The sequence below is a fragment of the Neopelma chrysocephalum genome, unplaced genomic scaffold, assembly GCF_003984885.1.
Source record: "Neopelma chrysocephalum unplaced genomic scaffold, ASM398488v2 Primary Assembly neopelma1_96780, whole genome shotgun sequence".
In the NCBI taxonomy this organism is placed as follows: Eukaryota; Metazoa; Chordata; class Aves; order Passeriformes; family Pipridae; genus Neopelma; species Neopelma chrysocephalum.
In genome coordinates this window covers 177,026-201,769 of record NW_020925424.1, presented here as the reverse complement: position 1 = coordinate 201,769, position 24,744 = coordinate 177,026, and the positions used below count along the sequence as shown (strand labels likewise).

The 24,744-nt window shown below is 43.3% G+C and overlaps 2 protein-coding genes across 2 annotated transcripts in view; both read left to right on the top strand.

The window, feature by feature from the left end:
* Positions 1-21,869, top strand: part of LOC113981849 (collagen and calcium-binding EGF domain-containing protein 1-like) — a 49,535-nt gene extending 27,666 nt beyond the window's left edge. Inside the window, exons 4-11 of the mRNA XM_027709491.1 lie at positions 2,508-2,642; positions 3,277-3,414; positions 8,488-8,594; positions 13,430-13,550; positions 15,479-15,618; positions 15,711-15,746; positions 16,317-16,352; positions 17,852-21,869. Of these exons, the coding sequence (XP_027565292.1) occupies positions 2,508-2,642; positions 3,277-3,414; positions 8,488-8,594; positions 13,430-13,550; positions 15,479-15,618; positions 15,711-15,746; positions 16,317-16,352; positions 17,852-18,085 (947 nt within the window). The 3' untranslated portion in view covers positions 18,086-21,869. The remainder of the gene's footprint in view (positions 1-2,507; positions 2,643-3,276; positions 3,415-8,487; positions 8,595-13,429; positions 13,551-15,478; positions 15,619-15,710; positions 15,747-16,316; positions 16,353-17,851) is intronic.
* A 1,859-nt stretch (positions 21,870-23,728) lies between these two features.
* MRPL17 (mitochondrial ribosomal protein L17) lies at positions 23,729-24,669 on the top strand. The gene is made up of 3 exons (XM_027709487.1): positions 23,729-23,927; positions 24,019-24,087; positions 24,181-24,669. The coding sequence occupies exons 1-3, from the start codon at positions 23,754-23,756 to the stop codon at positions 24,442-24,444; spliced, it is 507 nt and encodes a 168-aa protein (XP_027565288.1). The 5' UTR covers positions 23,729-23,753; the 3' UTR covers positions 24,445-24,669.
* The last annotated feature ends 75 nt before the right edge of the window (positions 24,670-24,744 follow it).

Here is a 24,744-nt window from a genome sequence, read left to right as displayed (position 1 = left end):
ACTCTTTCTGTGCAAGTCAGGCTTCCTGGTACAAAAGCCCTGGGAGTGCACAGCTCTGCGACATGGGACCTGCCCGCAGCCGTTGTGTGATATAGGTTGACTGTGTGTGACCATCAGCAGAGGTAGTTGTACCCCCTGGACCCTTCCCCAGCTTTGTATGAAGGTAAATGAGGCAATAGTCATGATGAAGTTGTGCTGGGGTGGACATGAAAACCATATTTAAAGACCAGTTACGTGAAATATGGTGAAAGAGAAACTGATAAAAAGAACTGGCGTTGTTTAGTCTAGAGAAAAGGAGGCTGAGGGGAGACGTGATAACAGTTTTTAGGTATGTGAAAACTTGCTGCAAGGGGGGAAATAAACTGTTCTTTATGGCCAAGGAGAAGAAGACAAAAATAATGGGCCTAAGTGGCTAAAAGGGGAGTTTGGATTAGATATGAGTAAAAAGCTTTCTGCCTGCAAAGGTATTTCATCTAGGGAATAGACTACATGGTGGACCACATCAACCCCTGAGGGAAAAAAGAAACTAGGAAAAGTTTACGCGTAGCTAATCCTACTTGTGGTGGGAGATGGTCCCTTCCAGAACTGTTCTTTATGATTTTGTTAGGGCACATCTATTCATGAAAGCACAGAGAGACCAGAGCTCATTTTACCTCTGCTCTGAGAAGCTGAACATGGGACAGGCCAAATCCAGCAAATGCACCAGCAAATGCACAGGTACACTGGCTAAGGAGCAGGAATGTTCACCTCTGTGCAGGGCACACTAGCCTGTTCTCACTCTGACTTCATTTCAGTGGAAAATGGAAATCACAGCTGTGCCCAGGAAAAACACCAGCAGTGCTTTATATTTGGGACTGTTTAGTAGTGCCAAATGTAACAGGAATTTACAGCCCCAGCATCACCTAAAAAGTCCAAATTAGACCCCCAGACTGGCCAGTTTGAAGGTAAGAGCTATGTTTTCTTTCCATGGCCCTGCACTGTTTGACCTTGGTTACTGCTGGGGATCCTGGCACTGCCACTCACTTCAAGAGCTTCAAGAGCTCAAGAATTCAGACTTCAAGAGCTAAAGTCAACACAGTTGTGAAGTAAGAAGGAAAGAAAGGATGCCTGCTATTCAAAAGGTGACAAGCAGAAGGGAGGAAATGCTTGGCACCATTACAATACTCTGTTTTTGTCTATGGGGCTCTGGTGTGAAACACAGCAGCTTTTTAAATCTCATCTGGTGCTTTTCTGTACCTTGGCACACTGTCACTTTTAACCCCATTGCTACACATGTGTGCTGTGTATTTCATACAGAAAATATGGTTTTATTTGCTTTACCATCTATTAGCTCATTTTAATTGTTTGGAACAGTCATTGTACCCAGAGATGTCTGCTAGTCATTAGGGTGAGTCAATAACGAGTCTGCGTTTTAATTGTGTATATGGAAACACAGTGCATTGCTGAGAACTCGGCTGAACCACTTAGGTTTGGTTTAGATACGTTTGGTCTGGAGCATGAGGAGGGTATTTGTGCTGTGGTCTCAGCACCCAGTCACTGGAGGATCACAGCCACATGGATCCTCCGTGCAGAATGATGTTCTCTGAAACAACCACAGAAACTGCCACTTGCTTTGGTGTAAAACTTGACCGTCAGCAGCAGGGTGTGCCTGAGCTGTTTTTGAGACCAGATGCTGCTTCAGCTCTGGGCTTCTCCTGGCAGATGTTCCCCATGGCACTGCAAAGCCTTTGCACACACAGCCAGGGGCTGCCCTTCTACCCTCAACCTTGTCAACAGCACAATGCCAGGGGCCAAACCCATCCCCTGGCAGGGCAGGGATGTGGGTCAGACTCTGCTGTGCTCTGCTGTCCATTCCTCAGACTTCAGCTCTGCTGCTACATAGCAGTGAAATCAGAAACAGATTTGCCTTCCTTCGGGTTTCAAACAGGGACTTCAGTCTTTTGGGATTTCACTGACAAAGCCAGGCAGTGATTTTACCATACCCTAATCTGCACATCGCTGTTATTAAGAGTGATGATGGTTTTGTAACAATACATTCTTTGCTAGAAGGGTTATATCTGGCTTTGAACAATTACTGTATGATTTAATTAACTTTTCCTTATAATATACATTCTGCCTGGATTTGGCAATTAGCCTTGTGGTTTTTCACAGTATTCTGCATAGGAAAATGTTGCTATCTGCACTTAAAAATCTGTAGAAGAAAACAACAAAAAACGTTTTAGGTAATTTAATATTTCTGCGAAAAGAATTCTTAAATTCTGCCAACTGCAAAAGTGACCCTTGCTTAAAATCTAGCTTTAAGAAACAGTCTAACTACAGTAAAGATGTGAGAAGCAATTACAATTTTAATATAATTCTTTGCTTATGTCTCATGAATGTTTTATGTCTGTATTTTCAGTCCTTAAAAACAATGCGACTCAACTTTATATTAATTAGCAGAGAGGTGTAAAAGTGTCATTCAGCTACTGCTGCTGGAACTTTTCCTAATCGTGTTTTTCTCTCTCTAGACTATGACGTCTGTGCTGAAGCTCCCTGTGAACAGCAATGCACAGATAATTTTGGGCGAGTCTTATGCACTTGCTACCCTGGGTACCGCTATGATCGCGAGAGGCACAGGAACAGAGAGAAGCCTTATTGCCTGGGTGGGTAGAAGTGCATGTTGAGCTCATCCCTGGTTAATGATGTATCCTGCTCCCCTGAGTCTTTCAGGAACCAGTTTAAGTCTGAAATCTTTCTTACTTTTTTAACTATGTTAAGGATTGCTTAACAGAATTAAGAGATCTAGATTCCCCTGAAATTATTAGAAGGTATTACCTACAACAAAACACATATACTCAAACACTTCAAAGTGTTGGGCTGATGCAATTTTTCCTTTAATTCCTCTTGCAGGTTGTGAGCTATGTTTGTGGAATATTGAAGCATTATAATCAGGCCTAATTATGAAAACTAATCCTTCAGGTTTGATTCAGATGGCCAGTATCTAATTCAGGACTGATCATTTAGATGTGGTCCTCATGTGGCTAGTCCTGCCCTGCCCTGCCCTGTGTGGTTTGCCATGCCAGGGAGCCAAGGTTTGCAGGGTTGAGCTTTGCTTGTGAGCTTTTTGATGCAAGGAAATGGTGCAGCAGTGTTCACTGATAAAATGCCGGGTGTGCTAATAGTGCAGCTATATTTAACTACTAAAATCTCTTTATACCTCTAAAGGAAGCCTTTTATTGTATTTGAGGCCTGAAACCTCCAGCTGTAGGACATTTTTTAACTTCTGCTGCTCCCCAGATATCGATGAGTGTGCCACGAGCAACGGGACTCTGTGCTCTCAGATCTGTGTCAACACCTTGGGCAGCTACAGGTGTGAGTGTCACGAGGGCTATATCCGGGAGGAGGATGGCAAGACGTGCACCAAAGGAGATAAAGGTAGGGGCTACTGGAGGTTAAATGTCCTGGGCTTAAGGGACATCTAAAGGATTGATCTTTGATGAAGAAGAACTGCTCCCTGGAGCTGAGGGTCCAAAGCTGGGATGTAGCTGATGCTCCTGGAGAACCCGAGCTGCTCACTGGGCAGCTGAGCACTTGTGGAGCAGTCCTGCCACATGCTATGCTCCAATGCACAGTTGCATTGAGGGATGTGGAAAGAATCTTCCCCTGGAGAGGCAGAATGGCTGAACAGTGAAATTTGGCATTACATCTTCAGTTAGACCATTTCTGCTGGATACGGCTGCTAAAAGCCATATTTTGCTCCCATACCAACCTGAATTATACCTATTTTGTGGCCCAGAGCTCAGGAGACACAGGGAAAAAAAATTACCAGATGATGACCCCGACAAACCTTCATTATTTAAATAATTTCACTAACTTTAATTTGTATTTGCATGCCTACGTTTGAGATTAGTAAATGGCCCTGGATTGGGTTGTTAGTGCCCCTTGGCACTCAGAGGCTCAGAAAAGGTGTGTCTGGAAGTTCAACACATATTTCAAGCATTGCTTAAATCAGTTTCTAAATTACACTGAGTAACACTGAATTCTGCTGACCTGCAATTAGTTTGTGTGTCTCGTGACTGTGGTCAGATTTTTTTTATTTTCATTTTATTTTTTAAGAAAATAAAATGTGATGGGAAAGGGGCAGAAGTGAGGGATATCATTTCACTGTTGGTTTCGAAGTACATACATGTGCTGTGCATAAATGATTTTACAGGTTTTGACCTCATCCCAGTCATTAAATTACAGCATTGAGAGTACTGAAGATTAAATACTGATATGAAAATTTAAAAAGAAAGGAAGAAGCAAACACCCTGTGCTCTGAAAAAAAGACCCAACATCTTTTGATGAATGGTGGCTTACAATATTCATCAGTTAATGCCTGAACATGGTATCATAGAGTGCTCCAAATCCCCCTGGATGGCCAGAGCAATTTATAATTTTGATTTTCCTCTGAAAATGTGTAACTGGAGCCACTCTGGTAAATGTAATTGTTCCTGGTAATTTTCAAATGTTTCTTTTTTCCTCATAAGTGTGTGTGCATGGGTCATAAAGGAAAGAGATATAACTTCTATAATCTCCTTACAAATATTTTTTTTTACTTAATTTTTCCTCTGGGTAGTTCAAATTTCCTGATAGAGTAATGTCTAAAGCATTCAGGATAACCAACCATTCAAATATACAAGGCTGTGGAAATAATTCTAATATTTGAAAAACACCAATTTTACACTGACCGCACATGGCACATAAAAATGTCAGTTCCGGTAGTTAATCTGGAATGGAACACCCACCATCTCTTGAGACAGTTCCCAAATCATCTGTGTGAAGCAGAGAAGGATGCTTTCTGCTCAGTTACCCCGCAGTACTCAACATTAATGTTACTAATTGTCAGACCTCTGGTGAAAATGAGGGAGGAGCTGGCTATCGCTATTTCCCAGGACTTGTGTCCATAACTCATTCCAAAGGAAAGGGTTTCGTGAGGAACCAGCTGTAGTGATGCACCACCCCGTGGTAAATCCCAGCCCTGCACCGCATCTGGGCCTGAGCGACTTCCAAATGAACAGATGATTTGCTTTTCATAGTAGCCGGAACACTCCGATTTTGTTTTAATATTTAATATTGTGGGAGACAAAAACACACGCATCCCTCTCCATCTCTAACAATGTTGCATGTTTCCGGAGAGATCATACTCATGTTGTCATTGTTCCATGCCTGAAGGCTGCAATTTGGACACTTTTTTGGCTCTGTAAGTGGCTTGACTGAGAGCTCGGCGTTGGTTCGCGGACAGAAGAATAGGGAGCATTTTTCCTGCATCTGCAGTCACGTTGCATTTGACGGAGACAGTACAGCTGCCCGTGCAGAAGTAGGCAAATGAAACCATCTCAGCAGGCTGAGCCCAGATAATACAACACAGATGATCAACTCCACGCACAGAGCGCCCGCAGCAGAGCTCCCGCAGAGCTCTCCCCTGCCAGCATCTCCTTCTCTTCCAGCATCAGCAAGGCAGAGCCTCCAAGCACATGGAAAGAAAACACACCACTTCTCTGAGCGGATCTCTTAACTATAGGTGCCACTGGCTTTACCAGCATCTCACCAAGATTAAAGGACCCCTGTCAGGACAGCAACATCATGTATGAACTGGACTTCACGCTTTGGAAAGCCTTCATAAAAATGGGGAGGGTTTAAGCCTTCTCCAAAATGACTTTAGTTTCCTGGTATAGGTTTGTGCAGTGGAAACAGGCTCTGTGAGTGCCTTGCTCAGTGCATGGTAGGTGACCTCTGTTTCTGCACCATGCGTGGGTGGCTCCATCTAACAGCTTCCTGCCCCCTCTGGCCTGTCCTAGGTGGCTTCTGGCTTTATCCATGCTTTATTTTGGCTTTACTCGTAGTCTGGTCCTGATACAGGATTGGATGCGGGTAGAGTGAATGTCTGATGGATGACTCCTTCCCTGGGCAAATCATCACCTCTGTCTGGTATGAGTTAGGGGGATTCCACCTCTCTCCTGGGATGCAGCTCACGCTTGCTTATATGAGGATGTTGGACTTCTTCCTCCGACAAGTCAATCCAACCGGATTTGCAGAAATCTCACTGGTATGATATTTCCCAAACATTTGCTGATCCCCCCAGCATTCATCTCCACGGATTGTTACAGCCCTCTTTTATCTGAACTTGTCAGCCCCGTGTGCCGCATCCTTCTGGAAGATAAACTGGCTTTCATAATGAAACACAAGGCCAAATTTACCGCTTCCTAATCTGCTCATAATTCCACTGATTCTAGTGGGATTACATTAGGTTTCAAATAGCAGAGACTCTGGCAGTTTCTCCCTATGACGGTATGTTGTTTTCAGCAACATTTCTTAATACAATATGACAGAACTCATTTGGTGAGATAGCTATTAAAACAAATTTTGGTTGAGACTAGTACCAAACACAGACTTTATTGGCATTTGAAAAGGAAAAAAAAAAGCTTTTTTTCCTAACAGTTCTATTTATATATATCTGTAAATCCTACACAGGTCCAAAAATGGACATGTCAAGATACAGGGTTTTTTTTTTAAAGGAAGATGAAAAATTGGAGAGGGAGAAAGAACCCCACAAAACCGCCTTGTGGTCAAGAGAAAATTTATTTTATAGAAATGTCAATAGGTATCTGGATTAAAGCACATCAATTCCTAGTTAAGGAAAAAAAGCCCTGCATAGTGTAGATTATTTAATCTACCAGAAAAAGGTTTATGGGCAAAGAGGCTTTGGAGGGAGTCAAAGGCAAAATGAGTAGCACTATGAATACAGCGAAGAGGAAGGAAAGCAGCAAATGCTGTGTATTCAGGTATCTTCATACAAATGCTGGAGTTCTTCTGAGAGTTCTTTTTGCCAAATAGCCTTGGATTCAGTGTAGCTTGATTTGATGAAATTCTATTCTATGCTATGTAGAGTTCACTGGAAAACACCAAGTAGTACCTTCTGGCCTTAAATCTTTGAGCCATCTGAACACTGCACAGAAAGCTGTTCAGGTACCAAGTCTGTGTTTTCAGAAAGGGCTGTGAAGCTCAAACAGCAGGGTGTGCTTGCTGCCATAAATATGGTAAATAACATATGTAATCTTGGAGTGCAGCTGTGGGAACAGGTAGTTGATGAGTGGGGAAAACCTTCAAGCCTTTGCCTCCCAATCTTCTGATCAGTTCAGTACTCATATCAGTCTTAAGGCTTCTGGTCGTTCCAGCATCTTGCCCTTACAGCTCTCTCCTACCTGATTACAAGATAAAAGAAACAAATCTTTCTCTTCTAAAAGCAAGCTTACCTGATGTGTCATTACACTCAATGGACAACACACACTGAAAAACGTTCCCTAGAATTGTGCGTAGGTGGTCCATAGATAACCATCAGATTCTTCCTTATTAGACCCTGCAAACACTTAAAATCAAGTACTACATAATATCTTTAGTATTAGAAACTTCTGGATGTATTTAAAAAGATGCAGATGTTTTCAGAATCAATGCATATTTCTGAAAAGATGAAGGCCATGTAAGTCTGTGCCCAAGTGGGAAGTATAACACAATAGCTAAGCACATTGCAGTTGATCCTTTCAGAAGATTTTGAAGATTTCCTGGCTGTAATCAGGAGCACCTGAAGAGTTGTTCCATTGCTGGACGTGCCCTGAAATGTCAGACTTCAAACATGCCTGATAACCTGCCCAGGTAACATCGTACAGGGCCACACATTTTATGCAGAGCCACTTGATGCTTCTCAGCAACTGTATGTGGAAGGGAAAAAGTTCACCTGGAGTTTGCCAATATGTGTCACCCTGTGGTTTGGAAACCAGATTTCTTTTTAAGCAGACATCTGTTACAACAATGCTTGTTTGTTTGCGATGCAGAAGTGCTTGACTGTGTATGGGACTGGGAAAAGGACAAAAATAACATTTGCAATATCTCTTACAGTTTGAATCATTTAATGGATTCCTGAAAAGATCCCGTTCATGCATAGTATCAACAGATGTGACCCTTTCTCTTGCGTGGATTTAAATCCCTGTCATTAATCTCAATCCCCGTCTCTGCTCAGGCTGATTCCATGCATGGAGAATAACCCACAATGATAAAGAGCAGTTTGTGCAAAGTGAACAAAATTACCATATTGTGAGGGATTTTACTGTAATTTATGGCATATGAAAATTTGCCCTTCAGGGGACTGTAAATTGGTTCAGATCTATGGGGTTAGTCTACCCTAAACACAAAGATAAAAGAAGGGGTGTAAACTTTTCCAGGTATTAAAAAAATGAATTCTTTGGGGACTGTTAACTGAAAACAGCTGCTTTAAAAAGAGCTTAGTGCTGTCCCTGTGAAGTTTCTCAGCCTTTCATAGGAATTCACAGTCAAAGATTTAATAATGGTAAGATTCTCTTCTCTTTTCACAGTCTGGGGAAATGTAACAGCCTTCAAGTTGCTTTTGCAGTCACTTTATGAACTTCTTTCCTTTGGATCTTTATATTTATATTGGAAGCTGCTTTCTTTCAGCTGTGCTTCCAGAGAAATCTGAAAATGTGGCGAAACCAGGGACATGCTGTGCCTCTTGTAAGGAATTTCATCAAATAAAGCAGACGGTTTTACAGCTGAAGCAAAAGGTATGAACACTGATCAGCCATGTCTTTACCAGACTTGCATGTTTTACAACAACTGAGATTAAATTTAAGTATTTGGAGCTGTCACTGACATGTCGTTCTTGTACCCATAAAGAGGATGGCAATATATTTTAAAATCATGTAAGAATGGCATCTCTTCCTTACGTTTCTGTATGGATTGTAAGCAGATTGCAACTCAAGTTCATGGACCTCTGTTACCAAGCTCATGGTAATAGACTCTGGCAAACATCCATCCTGGGCTGAGCCCAGGTTTCTTGGCCATCTGTGCTGGCCTAAGCTTTTCATTCACTCTGGGTGCACAGGATTTTGGACTTGATCCACCTTCAGAGTCAGCAAGTGCAAGACATTCTGTAGATGTAGGAACATGATTTTGCATTAATGGGGTGCTGATACAGGATTCTTGCTTTCGTAAGTGTGGGGCTAAACAGAAACGTCGCTAGCTTGAAACATCACTCTTCTTTTAAAAAAGAAAAACCCTCATCCCAAACCTTTTTGCTTCCACTTGTCTTCTTACAAGTAGAGAATAATGCATTTAGAAACTTCCCCTGGCCTTTAATTGCTCCTATATGTACCCTCCTTTTGCTTTTGAGTTAGGATTGAAATAACCCAAGGACCCAGCCTCAGATCTGGAGAGCCTAGTGCAGGGATGCACGTGTAATGCTTTTTCTGGTGACATCTCCTTTGAACATTCAGGTTCTTTCAAACTGAAATGTTCTGCAGGAATATTCTCAGCAATTCATGCTGACAGGCTGCAATTATTTCACCCAGGGTACTCATTTAATTTCACTGTGTCAAAACACAATTTGGTGTATTCGCTTGTTGCATTTAATGTTATTCCTCCAATTATAGGAAGAAAGAAATCTGCTTCACTAAAAATGAAATTCACTGAGGTTAGAGATACTCTTTATCTCAAAAATCTCAAAATGTCATGTTTTCCTTCTGGATCAGCATGAAGACAAATGTGGAAGTGACAGAATTCCATGTGTGATGGAAATTCTGCTTTTCAAATAAATGGTAGCACAGAGGTTAAAAAAGGATCCGTGCTTTTGCATGGCTGTTTCTCCAGCCACTCTCAGTGATGCTGAACAGACTCACATTGACCTCCAGGGAGGGATCTGGAATCACACTGTTGGTCACGTTGTTTGCTGCAAGAATTGACTGATGGAATTAATGGAAAGTTTTGTGTGTCTAACTTCCACTGTTAGATGCCTGAGTTCAAAACTCAATTTGAACTCAGATGCCTGAGTTCAAAATGTTAGATGCCTGTGTTCAGGCCATCAATACCTGTCACTATAGGCTCTTGTACAGCTCACTCTTACTTCATAGCTGTCCTGTCATAGCACATAGCTAAATTTTTCCCCAGTATCTTCCTACTGAGACTTGACCTGTTTGGTATCCTCAGAGGGAGCCCACTGGATTGTGCCACATACAGACAGAACTGGAAGAGAAGGTGCCTGATACCCTCAGCAATTTTACTGCACAGAGAGGAGAGCTTTTGTCCATCTGAGAGATCTGGCCCACTACTAATTCTCTACCCAGGGAGACATCAATTCTTGTGTGTCACCCGCTGCTCCCCATAGTCAAGTTTTTCTGGGGAAGACGTCTCTCAGTACCTGTGGCTGAAGCTGTTCTGTTTTGTGTAGAAAAATTCATTTCTGTCTGCCAGGGAGACAGTTTATGGAATGAGTCTTCAGTCTTGTGGTTAAGGCTTTCAGATTTTATGAACTTTATTCAAAATTGTGGTTGGCAGAAAAGCCCGTGTGATGCTCTGTCACAATATGTAAGAGGTCTGTGGGATATCCTACATTGATCCCAGACCCTGATGGAAGGAAGAAGAGTGGAAAGCTGAAAAACTGGGGGAAAGATATCTGACACGCTGACAGACAGTCAAGAATTTTTTCTAAAAATCAAGTAAGCTGGATTCTATTGCACAGATGTATTTAAACATCTTAATTAGAAAGCCATGTTCCACATCACTCCTGACAAGCACTGTCAAAATTTGTCTAAACCACAGACTCCCTAGAAACTACCCAAAACTCCAGATGCAACATGCAACACAGCATATGGGAGTCTTGTTTCTAGAACAGTCCTTCTTTGAAATTTACCTTCACTAATATTTGCATGCACATGGAACAAAAAAATTATTTTTGAAGATTTGGAGCTGTTGATGGAGAAAGCCAAGGTCATCCTGGACTAGGATCCTGGTTCAGTTAAAAGGTGAAACAAATTAGGCTAGTGAGTATAGCCAATCCCTAAGAGGATGTAAGCCAACATCAAAAACACATGGTTTGGCTCCAGTGCATTTAACAACCATTTTCTGTCCAGAAGATATCAAAGAGTAGTGAGCTAGACCAGAGCCTGGGTATTTTGGCACTCCTAGTGTATGCCTCAAGTCCAGCTGACTCAGTGGGGAAGCATGTGTAGATGCTTTCACAGCAGCTATGTGATTGTTTTTTTACATACTCAGTTGTTACAACAGCCTTGCTGGCAGGAAGAAGTCAATATTTAAGCAACAGAAAAGAATACACTTCCAAATCCTTTTCTTGATGAGTCTTCACCACTACATACACCTTTTTACTCCAGCTTGCCTATTTGCGATATAACGTGGAGAGTATTCACGGCAGAGTCTATGTACTAAGTGACGTCTATTTCTCAGCTGGGACAGATCCCCAGAATGAGATCTGTTGAGAATTACATGCACGAGGACTTCAATGAATCCGTCACCCAACAGTGGCCACCCATAAGGAGAAACACTGAAAATATTCTCACAAAACTACCTGAAAAATATAATGTTCTCAGGTGGTCACAGGATTTATCTTTGTGTCTCGGTTTTGGCGTGGCAGTATTGGCACTGCAGAACCCTTGGTTGATTTGTGTCACATAGCGAAAGTTTTGCAGCATGATGGTCCTTGCAACCCTTCCATTTGCATCCAGCCAGGAACCTTCTCTGATGGAGCGGACACGCCTCTGGTACACAAAACTTTGCTGACCAGAGCCAGACACTGGAGCTTCCCGTGCTGGTCCCCGGCCAGTGTGGCTCTGTTAGCCCCCAACTACTGCATTTTCCTTTTCAGCCCCAGGTGTAGGACACTGCGAGCCATGGAGTAGCCCTTCATCTTCAGTAGCCCCTCACTTTGGTCTGGGGTGATGACTGCAAGGTCTGGGGTGTTGGCTGAGAAAGCTGCAGGGTCACTGGTAAACAAAGCAGAGGTTTTTCTCTGGAAAACCAAAGATAACAGCTCACCCCAGAGCCATAGGTGTGCTGGATCCCCATTTTCTGTGTGAGCAGATCCATATGAGTGAGCATTTAAGGAACACACTGTGGGAAGTGTTGACCTCATATAGCCACTGATTTCTGGGGGGGGTGGAGTGAATCTACCAAATTCTTGTAGGACTTATATCATGACACTTAATTTGCCTATAGTGCAGTCATCATGTCTTTGGAACTACAGTGCTTTCAAAAACCCAAGTAACAAATGGCTGATAAATCTTAATATTTCCGTCATTGCATTTGGAATTCCAGCCTCAATAATCAAACTGGTGTTTCGGAAATTCCACCAGAAACATCGGGATTTCCAGCTCCTTTTTTTCCCTGAGTTTTTTCCTTCAGAACTGCTCTGTACCTCCAACCTCAAACTGCAAGCAGGACTAGCTGCTCTTAAGTTGCATTCTGTAAGTAATAACCTGTTTGCCAAAGGAAATTTGCCCAGTTATAGTAGGCACTGAAAGTGCATAGCACTGGGGTTTTTTCTTGTGCATTACAAACATTAGGTTTGCAGTAATGACAGGAGAATATATATCAGATAATTACAGAAACAAGTAGGAGTCTTGAGAACAGCCCAGTTCAGGGAATTCCAAATAGCTGATGAAAAGCATTGTCAGATAGCAGGAGTCATCATGTATTTTATTTAATGCAGTTCTCCCAGGCAAATATTGCAGAATTCAGCATCAAATTATTGAGTGAGCCAAATTCCTTCAAGGAACAAAGCTCACCCAGAGATAGGTCTGTTCTGGTGTTGCTGAAATAGCTCTTCAGTTCCATTTGGCAGAGCACAATCCTCAACTCTACATGCAGCTGTTCACCACTAATAAACTTTTTTCCTCTTTGCAGACCAGCCTTCTGGCTTGTCATTTCCCTTCAGCTGCCTCTAGAGACAAACATTTGTGTATTTTTCTAAATATGTTTAATTATTAAATATGTTCAATCTGGACAGATTAATGTTTCACAGATAATTAAACATGTCATTAATAATGACACTTTAAACTATAATGTGCAATTCTTCTTACATTCTCACTTACTTTATCTTGCGTCTCTATCCACAGAAGATCCAGACATCTGTTGGATTAACTAGTATGGTTACAGGGCCAGATCCACTAAAGATTTGGGGTTCTCATTGAAACCAATGGAAAGTCAGTGGCTTGTGCTGCAATTGAGAACTTAAATATCCAAGCAAATGTTGCCCTGAGAAAGGAAGAGTAAATGAACAGAGAAAACTTCAAATAAGGAAAAGCAGGCTTCCTGAGAAGATCCAAGTAGTTTTGAGAATTAGGTTTTTCAGAATTTGTTGCTGTATGTCTCCTGAATTTCTCCTCTTCTCCATTGGATTGGCTTTCAGAGTTTCCACAGTGACTTAAAAAGTGAACAGACTCACAAAGTAACTTTTTTTTCCTAATGATTTCAATGAAAGATATGATTAAACACTTTATATTTTCCCGAAATATTTAAATAGACTGTTTTTTCTTGTGAAAGCTTAACTAAAAATGGAATTTATTCAGCTGAACAATGAAGGTCTTACAGTGATTTTTGGTTTTGGCAGGTTGCTTTGCTACCAAACAATGCTGCTGATCTTAGCAAGCAAATCACTGGTGAAAAAGTGCTTGCATCTAATGCATATATTCCTGGTCCCCCAGGCCAGCCTGGCCAACAAGGCCCTCCAGGTAAGATATAGAACAGAGGGGTAGAAGTGTTCAATACTGCTAAGAATAAAAATAATAAGCTTCAGTCTTTCAGTGTGATAGGATTTTATGTGTTTCACATTTTGATTGATACTATTATATTTGCATTTGTGCTAAATTTGAAAAGAAAAACTTTCTGGTTGTTACAGTCAGCCTCTACCAACCACCTAACATCATCCAGTGTGTCTCCATGTGTTTCTTGGCGTGCAAGCTGTGTTTGTCCCATATGTGTTAAATTTCTCCCTCTCACTGGGATATCTCACCAGCTTCAGTTGTCATTTCCTGTATTTTAACCCTGTCTTAAAACATTGTCTATTATTTCAGGAATATCAATTGCTTTAGCTCACTGTCAATAGTAGAGCAGAAAATATGCTTTCAGTTTGTGGGGGTTTGTGCCAACTGTTTTAATTTTCCTCATCTGGTTTTGCAAGGATTCATCTGTTGGTTTTATGTTGTGTTCAGACTCAAAGGAATCTGAAAAGAAAAGTATAACTCTACTCACACCTTCTTTGCTAAGGTATAGATTGAAACAATGCAAAAAATAGAGGGATCCTAAAGCTCTAACTTAAGCCAGACACCTTGCAACTGACAGCCAACAGTACTAAAAATTTTGGAAATCTAATTTTGGGTTAGCAATAAATCCAAGGAATTTTAGCATTGCGCTGGATTTCAGAAAGATTCTTACAGAGAACTAGCAAATATTCCTTACAAGGATTTTACTTCCTATTAAGCTGCCCCCTCCCTTCATTCCTTTCCTCCCTGCATTTATACCCCCTTTCGGGGTCTTGTTTTGTTTTTTGAGTCTTTATCTCATTTCCTTGGAGAACGAGTACCTTCAGTCTTCAATATATCGTAAGTGCAAGGACAGTGTGGTTTTAGAGGTTTTGCATCAGACTCTGAGGGGTACAATGCATCGCCTTGCAATCCCTCCAAGGTAGGCCTGACCCTCCAAGGTTTTCCACCCACCGGTTTTTCCCATGAATGAGCTGTCCGAGGTACTGTAGAACTCGGCTCCTCCTAAAATCACCTCCTCTGCTGCCCAGACAGGAGGAATCCCAGAGAGTCATCACTGAACTTGAGTTGCCTCCTTTTGAAAATCCTAACTGTACATATTCTGTCCTGCTGAACCCTCTTTAGTCTCTGCCTTTCACTCTCTATGTCTTTCATGTGCCCTCAGTATGAAGAAAAGTGCTTTTCCCTCTAATCATAAAGCGTTTCAGCTAGTGACACTTCAATGGTCTTTATTTTGTGCAAAGGTTGTTTCAGGTGTCTGATTTTCTGGTTTTCATTTCATAGAATTTCTCTTGAGCTAAACATACATTTGTTGCCTGTGTGCTTCCTAAAAACTAACATACTCTGCTGAACCAGCAGAAACTGAAAAGGATATAAAGCAAAATGGAAGAACAGAGCCCTTTTTGCCCCTAACACTTTGGCTACTGTACTGAGCAAAAGAGAGGTGCAGCCCACCACTGGAAAGGGCTTGCTTGTGCCAGTCATGTAGATACCATCAACACAGAATTCCCATGAGTTTTCTGAGGCTTTCTTTTTATCAGATATTCCTCAAATGTGACTTGTTCTTCTTTGTGTCAAAATGAGGCATTTTTGCTTTTCTTTTAGTTCCCTCTCAGTCTGTGTCCCTAACCATCTGGCAGTGGCAGACTTGGATTCTTTGTATGCGCAATATTAAACTGTTAAATTGATCATCTCTTGTAGCTACTGTGACAAAGAGTATTGTCTCAGAGGGCTGCTGATGTGCATATGCAGATGTGTTTGTTGTATTGTTATGGATTTGGATGTGTTAAGGTAACCAATCAATTGGGTCATTCAGAAAATGGTCATTCCTCACTGTTTGCACTGATGAGGTGTCCTGAAGGCTTCCCCTGACAGATAACCTTTTCTGTTGATTGCAGGGGCTCCAGGACCGAAAGGGAGCCAAGGAGTTCCTGGGTTACCTGGACCTCCTGGACAGCCAGGCCCTCGTGGATCCATGGGACCTATGGGCCCATCTCCAGACATATCACATATTAAGCAGGGCAGACGGGGCCCCGTGGTCAGTATTCTCATCTCCTGTCATGCCCTGCACAATTGGCCTTAGCTCCACAACTTCTCATGTCCTTGTGAACACTTTCTTTTCCCTTGCAGGGCCCACCTGGAGCCCCAGGGAGAGATGGTAGCAAGGTGAGGAACAGTACTAGTTTCTGTAAGATGGACATATGCACGTGTGAAGTGAAGGCTTGCTAGAGTGAAGGCTTGTCTCTCTGCACACCTGTAGACCAACCCTTTCACCATCTCATTTCCTTTGCTAAGATGAAAATGTCCTGTTGTCCCACCCCTTCATGTCACCCTTCTGCTATTTTGTGTTTGGCTTTGCTAAAATCTTGCAAATAGTCCCTCCAGGCTGTCAAGCGGCCTTCTTTCCTTTCCCTGTAGATCTTTAGGTTTTCCCCTGAAGAAATGTCGATGATTTAGCCCTTTTCATTAGATGATTCTTTTGTGAATTTCTCCTGTTCACTGCTTTGCTTGTTACTGTGCAGGGCAAACATCAGAAGTGCCTCACTCTGCTCCATCTAAAATCAGTGGCAATTTCCTTTCTTTCCTCCTTCACTTTCTTTTCTTTTTCCAAACAAGCATCAGCTGATGGTTTCTGATCTGGGGACAGTAAATAAGAGAGACTGCAGAGGCAAACAGTGCGGGTTTTTTTTGTTTTCTTTAGTCACAGCAAACTAACCATGGTGGTATTGATTACAGGGGGAGCGAGGTGCACCAGGACCAAAGGGGATACCTGTAAGTATTTCTCACAGGAGGAATTTACACAACAGAGTGATGCTGACTATTAACAACAGGTCAGCCAAAAGTTTAAAAAAAAAAAACTGCTGTGTCAAGAGCAAAGATACTTTACATACACAGAAAATTTTATTGGAAACAAAGTAATTACCTGTTTTCATCCAAGTCTTTTTTGCCTGCACACCTCTTTCCTCTCTGGGTATGAGCTGGAGGCAGTAGGTACCCCTCTGCTCCACAACAGTGCTGGAACACCCTCAGAAGGCATGAGATCCCATGAAGAGTGCTAGTTAGCACAAATTCAACCTCAGCTCCTATTTGGAGTTTGATCCCTGGAACCTTTTAAAATCCTGCCCCTCATCTCTCTGGGATTTGGGAAGCTATGGGCTTTGAGTCAGTCATCACAAGAAGGATGAGTATTTACAATCTGTTTTCAGGTGGAATTGTTTAATAACCTCTGGGGTCCCCACACAGGAAGGACATTGACCTGTTGGAGTGAGTCCAGAGGAGGCCACCCAGTTGATTAGAGGGATGGAGCACCTCTCCTATGAGAAAAGGCTGAGAGAATTGGGATTGTTCAGCCTGGAAAAGATAAGGCTTCGGGCTGACCTAATTGCAGCCTTCCAGTACCTGAAGGGGCCTACAAGAAAAATGGAGAGGGACTTCTTACAAGAGCCTGTAGTGACAGGACAAGGGGAACGGCTTCAAAGTGAAAGAGAGTAGGTTTAGATTGGAAATTGGGAAGGAATTCTTTACTGTGAGGTGGTGAAGCACTGGCACAGGTTGCCCAGAGAATCTGTGAGTGCCTCATCCCTGGAAGTGTTCAAAGCCAGGTTGGATGGGCCTTTGAACAACCTGGTCCCTGCCCATGGCAGGGAGGTTGGAACTAGATGGTTGTTCTACAGTTCTATGAATTAACTTCTTATGCTATTTTCTCATAGGTGGAGTGGATTTTTAAGAGTGTGCCCATCAATGTATCCTCAGTATTAAACAGTTTAGTTTAATATGTGAAATCAGCTAAAATTAGATACTCTCTGCATTGTAATTATCAATATATTTAGCAAGTGATGGACAGCAGCGAGATTACCATATTGAAAAGATAGTTTCCAAAGAACAGAAGTCTTTAAAAAAATGAGTTGTTTAGTCATTCTAAGAATATAATTTCTGTCAGTTTAATAGGAAACAAGGCGGGGAAGCAAGATTTATGTCCTCTATTCCTGTGAGGTGTCAGGCTACTCTTAGGAAACAGATACAGCAAAGGAATTGTTAAGTGACAAAAGGGCTAAACATCTTGTAAATGTAGGCTCTGTCTGAAAAAACATTTGATTCTTTTGAAAACTGTTTCCTGAGCAAGTTGGTTAAAAACCAGACCACTAACTTTTGGCAATTGATACAAAGCAGTATTTTACTGAACTACCCCTGCAAGAGTAATTCTATCAAGCAGTGTGAAAACTGTAAGAGCAAGGTGGTTTGTTATTAATGACCGTGCGTTGTGACTGCAGGGCCCACCAGGTTCGTTTGATTTCCTATTGCTGATGATGGCAGACATCAGAAATGACATCGCTGAGCTGCAAGAGAGAGTGTTTGGACACAGGACTCATTCATCAACAGAGGAATTTCCATTACCTCAGGAATTTACAAACTATCATGATACAGTAGATTTTGGATCTGGAGAAGACTACAAACCACGGGCAGCACCCAGAAACTCCAGGATACAGAAGGCAGACCATCCTTAGCTATGCCTACTGAAAAATAAAGCCCCTTTAGAATTCTTCAATATAAAAGATGCACTGACAATGTAAAATATATATATATATTATTTCTCAGTTTTCTTTCTGCTTTTTCTGGACCATGCTGCCTGTACTGTAGCTTTCCTGGTTCATGGTAGCCTCCTTGCAGTAATTTCATACCATCAAGCCTGCACTGTGCATTGTACCTATACTATCAAGAAAACCTTCTTAGTATATAATATGACTAAGGCATGCTCTAGCTAATAATCCAGACCACAGCATTCCATCTGCCTACCTTGCATTCTATTTCCAAATGACCCAAATCTTGCTAGGGACAGAGGGGTAGCTGAACATCATCCCTGAATGATGCCAATAATGAAAACCCTGATCCACAGTTATTTTATAAATGCAAATATATTATACCACTGAAGTCAAGTTTCCAGCTACTGTCCCCAGGCTTAGGACAGTGTGAGAAGTGGATCCCTGTTTCACAGCAGAGGCCAGTTGTAAGTGAGATATTGTCTTCTATTATGTCCCATTGTGGCAGAAAAAGGAAAAAAAATGGTGAAGCAGTGATACAAGGGTGCTACTGCTTGATCTGGAAATTATTAGGCTTTGTGTTGCTAGAGTATCATTCAAAGACAGTCAAAAGATGTTCATCCTAAACTAACACTACTTTTTCCTTACCATTGTCCCACTGCTCAGTGTGAAGGCCAGTTTCCTTTCTCAACAGATTCATGTTGAATACACTGCACAAAAATGAGCAAGATAAAAGGGGATGTTTTAAACAGGAAAACCAATCATAAGTGAATCAGGCAGGCTTATTGGCAAGCACAAAATCAATCCCAGCCTTGCAGAAAGAGTCAGAGTCTGACCTCCTGCAGGTTCATGTCTTCCTTGGTGAAATTGAAGCCTGAGTGAAATCGACACCAGAGAGAGGCCTCATGTTTGCAAAGAGCTTCCATCTGTTTTGTTCCACTGCTGCATGAGATCAACCTAAATGGCTTTCACCGAACTGGAACACAGAGTGGCAGCGTACTTGGCTGGGTATATGGAAGAGTATGAGTAGGTGCAGGAGTGCACATGACAAAACATTTCAACAGGTACGAGGATGGCTAAGTGAGGTACTGCACATGGGATCCTGTATTTGTGAATGGGGATAAAAGGGAGTGCCCTTTATTTACACTGGAAGATTGGATGCACAAGTTAGACCATACCTCATGGATGATGTATGTTACCATTTCTTTTGGATTTCCACAGCTCCTGAGGACTTTGCCATGATTGGAATATAAAGGAGTATATTAAGCACAAAATTTCAATGTTGTATCTGTGTGGCTGCTACTTCTACAGTATGTCTAGTGCTCAGTGGTGTCCATGTTACAAATGCAAAGAAAATCTTGTTATTTTGCTGTGTTTTTCAGGGCTTGGATGTTCTAATAGAATAAATACAGATAAAAATATAAGCAAAGCCTTTTCAGATAACACATAAAGGTTTGGATTCCCTTCCATATTTTCTAGGCCAAAAGATAGTTGGTGTAATCCTGACACCACCAGTACAGGTCATGTGGTGTAAACAGTTGGCTCTCTAGACCTTTCATGTCTGTTGTGTGGTGTCTTAAGAGAATGTATTAATTCCTGTAGCTGTTTCCCAGCTTCTCACTATCACTAAGCCATAAGCAAGGGCATTAACCTTTAAGAACATGAGTATTCTGTATTCCTCTTCACGTTATGTCTTTATCAGTATTTACAAAGCAATGTCTAAGTCACAGGCATAGCTGAAAAAAAAGATTGTGGTCTTACCCTGTGTCCTTGGGTTTCTCCTCAGTCTGGGAGGACATCTGCCAGCAGCTGCAGACCCAAGTAGACTTGTGAACCACATCATAAGGGAGACTTGAGGAAGGAACTTGTTGCCAAAAGAGGGATGGTCTTATATGCAGCAGGCTGAAAGAAACCTCAAAGACAGCATAAACTGAGGCTTTTATGTCGTATTTTCTTGATTTCAAGCAGGCAACTAAGTATAAATTGCATCATTTATGAATATGCAATTTTAGTTAAATTTGTTCGGTGTCAAATGTTGTATTTTAAAATCTTGCAAATTGTGTAACTCTTGCATATGTTTACCAGTACACCTCATCACCTGCTGGGCCAAGTTGGTTCCCACTAGAGAATTAGTAGCTGAAGATTTTTGACCATCACTTACAAAATGACATAACTTATGTTAGATGTGCCACTTCCTACATATCAACTAGATTCTATTGCCCCCTGCCCACAAGATGTTGTATTCTAAAAAAGGCACTTATTTTAGTTCTAAGCTCTGCTTTTTCAAATATAGAAACATACCAAATGAGAAGTTCCCACAATTTGACTGTCAAATTCAGGGAGAGGCGACAATTGCCCTGCTGTGCATAAGTATCCAGGGAAGGAAAATTCTGAGACTGGACCAGAAAAGTAGATAAAACACATGCTTTGCTGTAAGTACAGAGAGTTGTTCTACAGGTTCATGACTAAAAATATAGCATATGTTTACGTGACTTTCTGAATAGAAATTTCAGTGTCTTCCCTTTCTGGAGTTAGCATCATCGGTTTTCACAGCCTAGAGCTGGATTTCCAACAGATGAGTTTACTCCATTAAAAAAAGGTGACAGAAAGTGCTCCTTGGGCTTGTCCTTGTCTTTCACCCTTCTCAGTCCAGACTTTCTTCCCCAAAGCTGTTCTAGTCCCAGCAACAAGGGGGACACTATGGCAAAGAGAAGTTCAGCCAACATGGCACAGGAATTCCTAGGGCAGAGAGAGCCCCTCTGAGCACAGATGGCAGGGAAGGGTCAGCTTCCGCTCTGCGTCCAGCTATGACCTTTCTCATTTCTGATTAACGGTATGATAACTTTCATAACACATTGTATCAGCAACATTTCATTAAGATTTCTGGATAAACACATAAAGACACTCAGAAAAGTGTCATTTTCTTCAGCTTACCCAACGTTTTATAACACCAGCACAGAGGAATCATTTCCAGTTTAAGTTTCATTACAGGGTAGCCAGAGAAGTCATTACCTTTCAAATTATTTATTACTCTGTGGCTCCAAAAATAACAAACTTTCCCAAGAATCCAAAACAAGAAAGTAGAAACTTCTACACTCATGTCTAGTCTCATTACTAGGCTCATGCACATGACAACTTTGTTTCATATAAATATTATGTATAATTTTATTAGAAAGAAATATTATTTTGATGTTAAGACATCAAGTTATAAGCAGAAGGATAATAAAGAATTTGTTATTTTATTAATATTAGAAATATATTTAATGGAAACATTTGCAAGAGTGTGTAGTGGTGGGAAAATGCTGATTGTTAATGGGATTAACAAAATCATGAATCTTGAAAAATGTTTTCTTTCAACACTGTGCCAAGTACATACAGGTTTAGTCTTTTTTGCAAAGCTGTAATTCTGGCATGGAAGAATTTTTATATCGTCACGCTAAATCAGGAAAAGAAGAGGAAAATTGATTGTAAATGGAATTAGGGTAATGCCTGGAGTTATTATTGGCATCACAGCTTACCTAGCCTTCTTCCTAGAAGTGTTTCAGAGTTAATATGCCAAGTCCCAGAGCAGCAACAAAAGATGGGGGTGGAGTCCAAGTCTCTTAATTTCACATTAAAATCCGTATGTTTGTTCCTATTACACATTCCAATACTTATACTGTTCACTTTATTTATATATGAAATACTAAAATGTGTATAAGATGACTGTGATTTTATGATGTATTCATAATAACAAAGATATTTTTTCTTACACTGTTGGTAGCTGCTTTTGTTACACATGACTTTCTCTGAAATACAGCAGTGTTGGCTGGAAGAAACAAATGGCAGGAAACCTCCTTGTGCTGCCTTCTGGCATTTTTCTTGGAACTGAACTACACATACTGCTGTAGTCCTCTGACTATGAGGGATGAGCTCTTGCAGACTAGGGTGGGTTTCAGTCTTTGTGGGAATAAAGCACAATGCCAGCTTCACTATATGGATGGTGGCTCCTGCGCTGTGTGAGGCTGGATCCAGCAGCCTTACCCCGCTCTGTCAGTGTGCACAGTTTCTGCACAGCCTGGGTGTGTGCTATGGGGGTCTGAAGCCCTCTGGCATCCTGCCACCAGCACTGTGGAAAAGAGGGGAATAAGACACAGGCTCTGACAGGCCTCGCTTGCCTCTCGCAGGTGGCCCAGCCGCTCCCTGCAGCCTCAGGAGCATCCTGCGGGCTGTGCCCCATCATAGCTGTAGTGAGCGGCAGCGGGGAGCCCGGCTGCATTCTTCCCTCCCCGCAGAGCCCACCCTGCTCGCCGATGCCACAGGGACAGCAGCACGGCTGGTACCCAGGGCTGGTTGTCATTCCTGGTGGGATCCGGCTCCACTGCTGGGACCCAGGACTGTCAGGACTCGGGTAATGCAAAGTAAAACGAAAAGTATCTATAAATCATACTGAAACATATATAAGAAGAAAGGAAACAAAAAAAAAGGCTGGAACAGTCGTAGTAATAACTGTCTTGGATTTTATAAAGTAGATAGTGGGAGCAAAATGTTAAAGACAAAAATCTGTGGTTAGCAGATCTGACAATGAAAAGGTAGACAAAGAAGTTCCCAATTGTACTGGGAATTTTATTTTTCCATGACTGGATGATGACAACAGAACAGAACTGACAAGAACTCATGAAAAGCAGAGTCATTTAGTGTCTACATCTGGGGAAAGCCAGATGGTATAGTCATATGACAGGATGATGAGGTTTAATTTTGATTTTAACCACTTACACAGCAGTTTAATCAAGCTAGACATTTTAAGATCTGAGTGGCTAATTAACTTGCATCCGATAGTTTTAAAACTAGCAAAAGACCGCCGGGACCGGCAGCGGGACCCGGGGGCGGTGCAGCCCTTTAGCGCCAGCAGTACCTCCGGCTCTCCCCGCCGGGTCTGTCCCGGCTTCCCTGTCCCGGTCAGACCTCCCGGTACGCGGCTGCGGGCCGGGCTACGTTTGGAACGGCATTGCCAGCGGTAGCGGGAGCTGATCCTGCCCCTCTACTCAGCACTGCCGAGGACACATCTGGAGCGCTGTGTTCTGGGCGCCTCAGGACAAGAGAGATGTGGAGGTCTTAGAGCGGGTCCAGTTGAGGGGTACAAAGATGACTAAGGGACTAGAGTCATTGCCTCTTTACAATGAAAGGCTGAGGCAATGGGGCGTCTTCAGCCAGAGGAAGGGACGATTGAGAGGGGACCTTATCAATGTGTCTCTAAAGGGACGGTGTCAAGAGGACAGAGTCAGGTAGTACCGAGCAACGGGGAGCAACGGGGCAAGAGGCAACGGGCAGAAACTGATGCACAGGAAGTTCCACCTGAAAATGAGGGAGAACTTCTCTACTGTGTGGGTGACCGAGCACTGGAACAGACTTCCCAAAGAGGTCGTGGAGTTTCCCTTACTGGAGATATTCAGGAACCGTCTGGACGCAACCCCGTGCTGTGTTTGAGCAGGGAGCCTGGACCAGATGACCCCAATGCTGTTCCTCCCAACCTGATCCACTCCGGGATCCTGTGGCTACATCTGTGACTACATCTCCCGGCAGCGCCCGGGCGGCGCGCGGGAGGCCGGGAGGCGGCGGTGGCCGGGAAGGGCGGGCGGCGGGCAAGGGCAGCGGGATGCGGCTGTCGGTGGCGGCCGCCATCTCGCATGGCCGCGTCTATCGGCGGCTCGGGTCCGGCCCGAAGGGGCGCCTGGACCTGCTGCGGAACCTGGTGACGGCGCTGGTGCGCCATGAGCGCATCGAGACGTTTTGGGCGCGGGCCGACGAGATGCGCGGCTACGCCGAGCGGGTGAGCGGCGGGCCCGGGCCGGGCCGGGGTTTAGCGCCGGGGGGGCGGGCGGCCGAAGGGCCCTGACCCGCCGCCTCCTTCCTCCCCGCAGCTCATCGACTACGCCAAGCGGGGGGACACGGACGAGCGCGCCATGCGCATGGCGAATTTCTGGCTGACGGTGAGTAACCCCCCCTCCCCCCCGCCATTCCCAGCCCCAGATCCCTCCTGTCCATCCCGCCGCGGTGCCGGAGCTGAGCGTGCCGCCCCGCAGGAGAAGGACCTCATCCACAAGCTGTTCAAGGTGCTGGCGCCGCGGTTCCAGCCGCACCCCGGGAGCTACACGCGCATGCTGCAGATCCCCAACCGGGACGCGCTGGACCGCGCGAAGATGGCGGTGATCGAGCTGAAGGGGAACCCGCTGCCGCCGCTCGTCCGCCCGCGCCGCGACTCCGAGAAGACGCTGCTCAACCAGCTGCTCAAGGGCTACCGGGAGGACCTGCACAGGGCGGCGGCCCCGCCGGGCACCCCTGTCTAGGGGTCCCCCCCGTGCCCCGAGGGGCTGTCCTGGAGCACGGGAATGGAAGGTGTGTGTCGGGAGGGCTGGAGGTCGGTCGCTAACCTGAGGTTGCCACGGGAAGCGCGCACAGTTTACTTGCTTCTTCCCGTGGTTTGGATAGAGACTCGGCAAGAGGAGGAAATCAAGCTAGGAGCCCTGGTGGTTGATGTTCTCTGTGTAAATAAACTTTGTTCAGAAAGTTCAGTTTGCTTCTGTTTGAATTATGTTTACAGAAACAGTTAGGTTGGAAAAGACCTCTGAGATCGCTGAGTCCAACCT

What these genes read in the sequence shown, in the direction of transcription:
- MRPL17 (XM_027709487.1), top strand. Translation starts at nt 23,754, where the DNA reads ATGCGGCTGTCGGTGGCGGCCGCCATCTCGCATGGCCGCGTCTATCGG. An exon ending in TGCGCGGCTACGCCGAGCGG is followed by an intron (nt 23,928 to 24,018) that starts GTGAGCGGCGGG and finishes TCCTCCCCGCAG; the next exon opens with CTCATCGACTACGCCAAGCG. An exon ending in TGGCGAATTTCTGGCTGACG is followed by an intron (nt 24,088 to 24,180) that starts GTGAGTAACCCC and finishes GCCGCCCCGCAG; the next exon opens with GAGAAGGACCTCATCCACAA.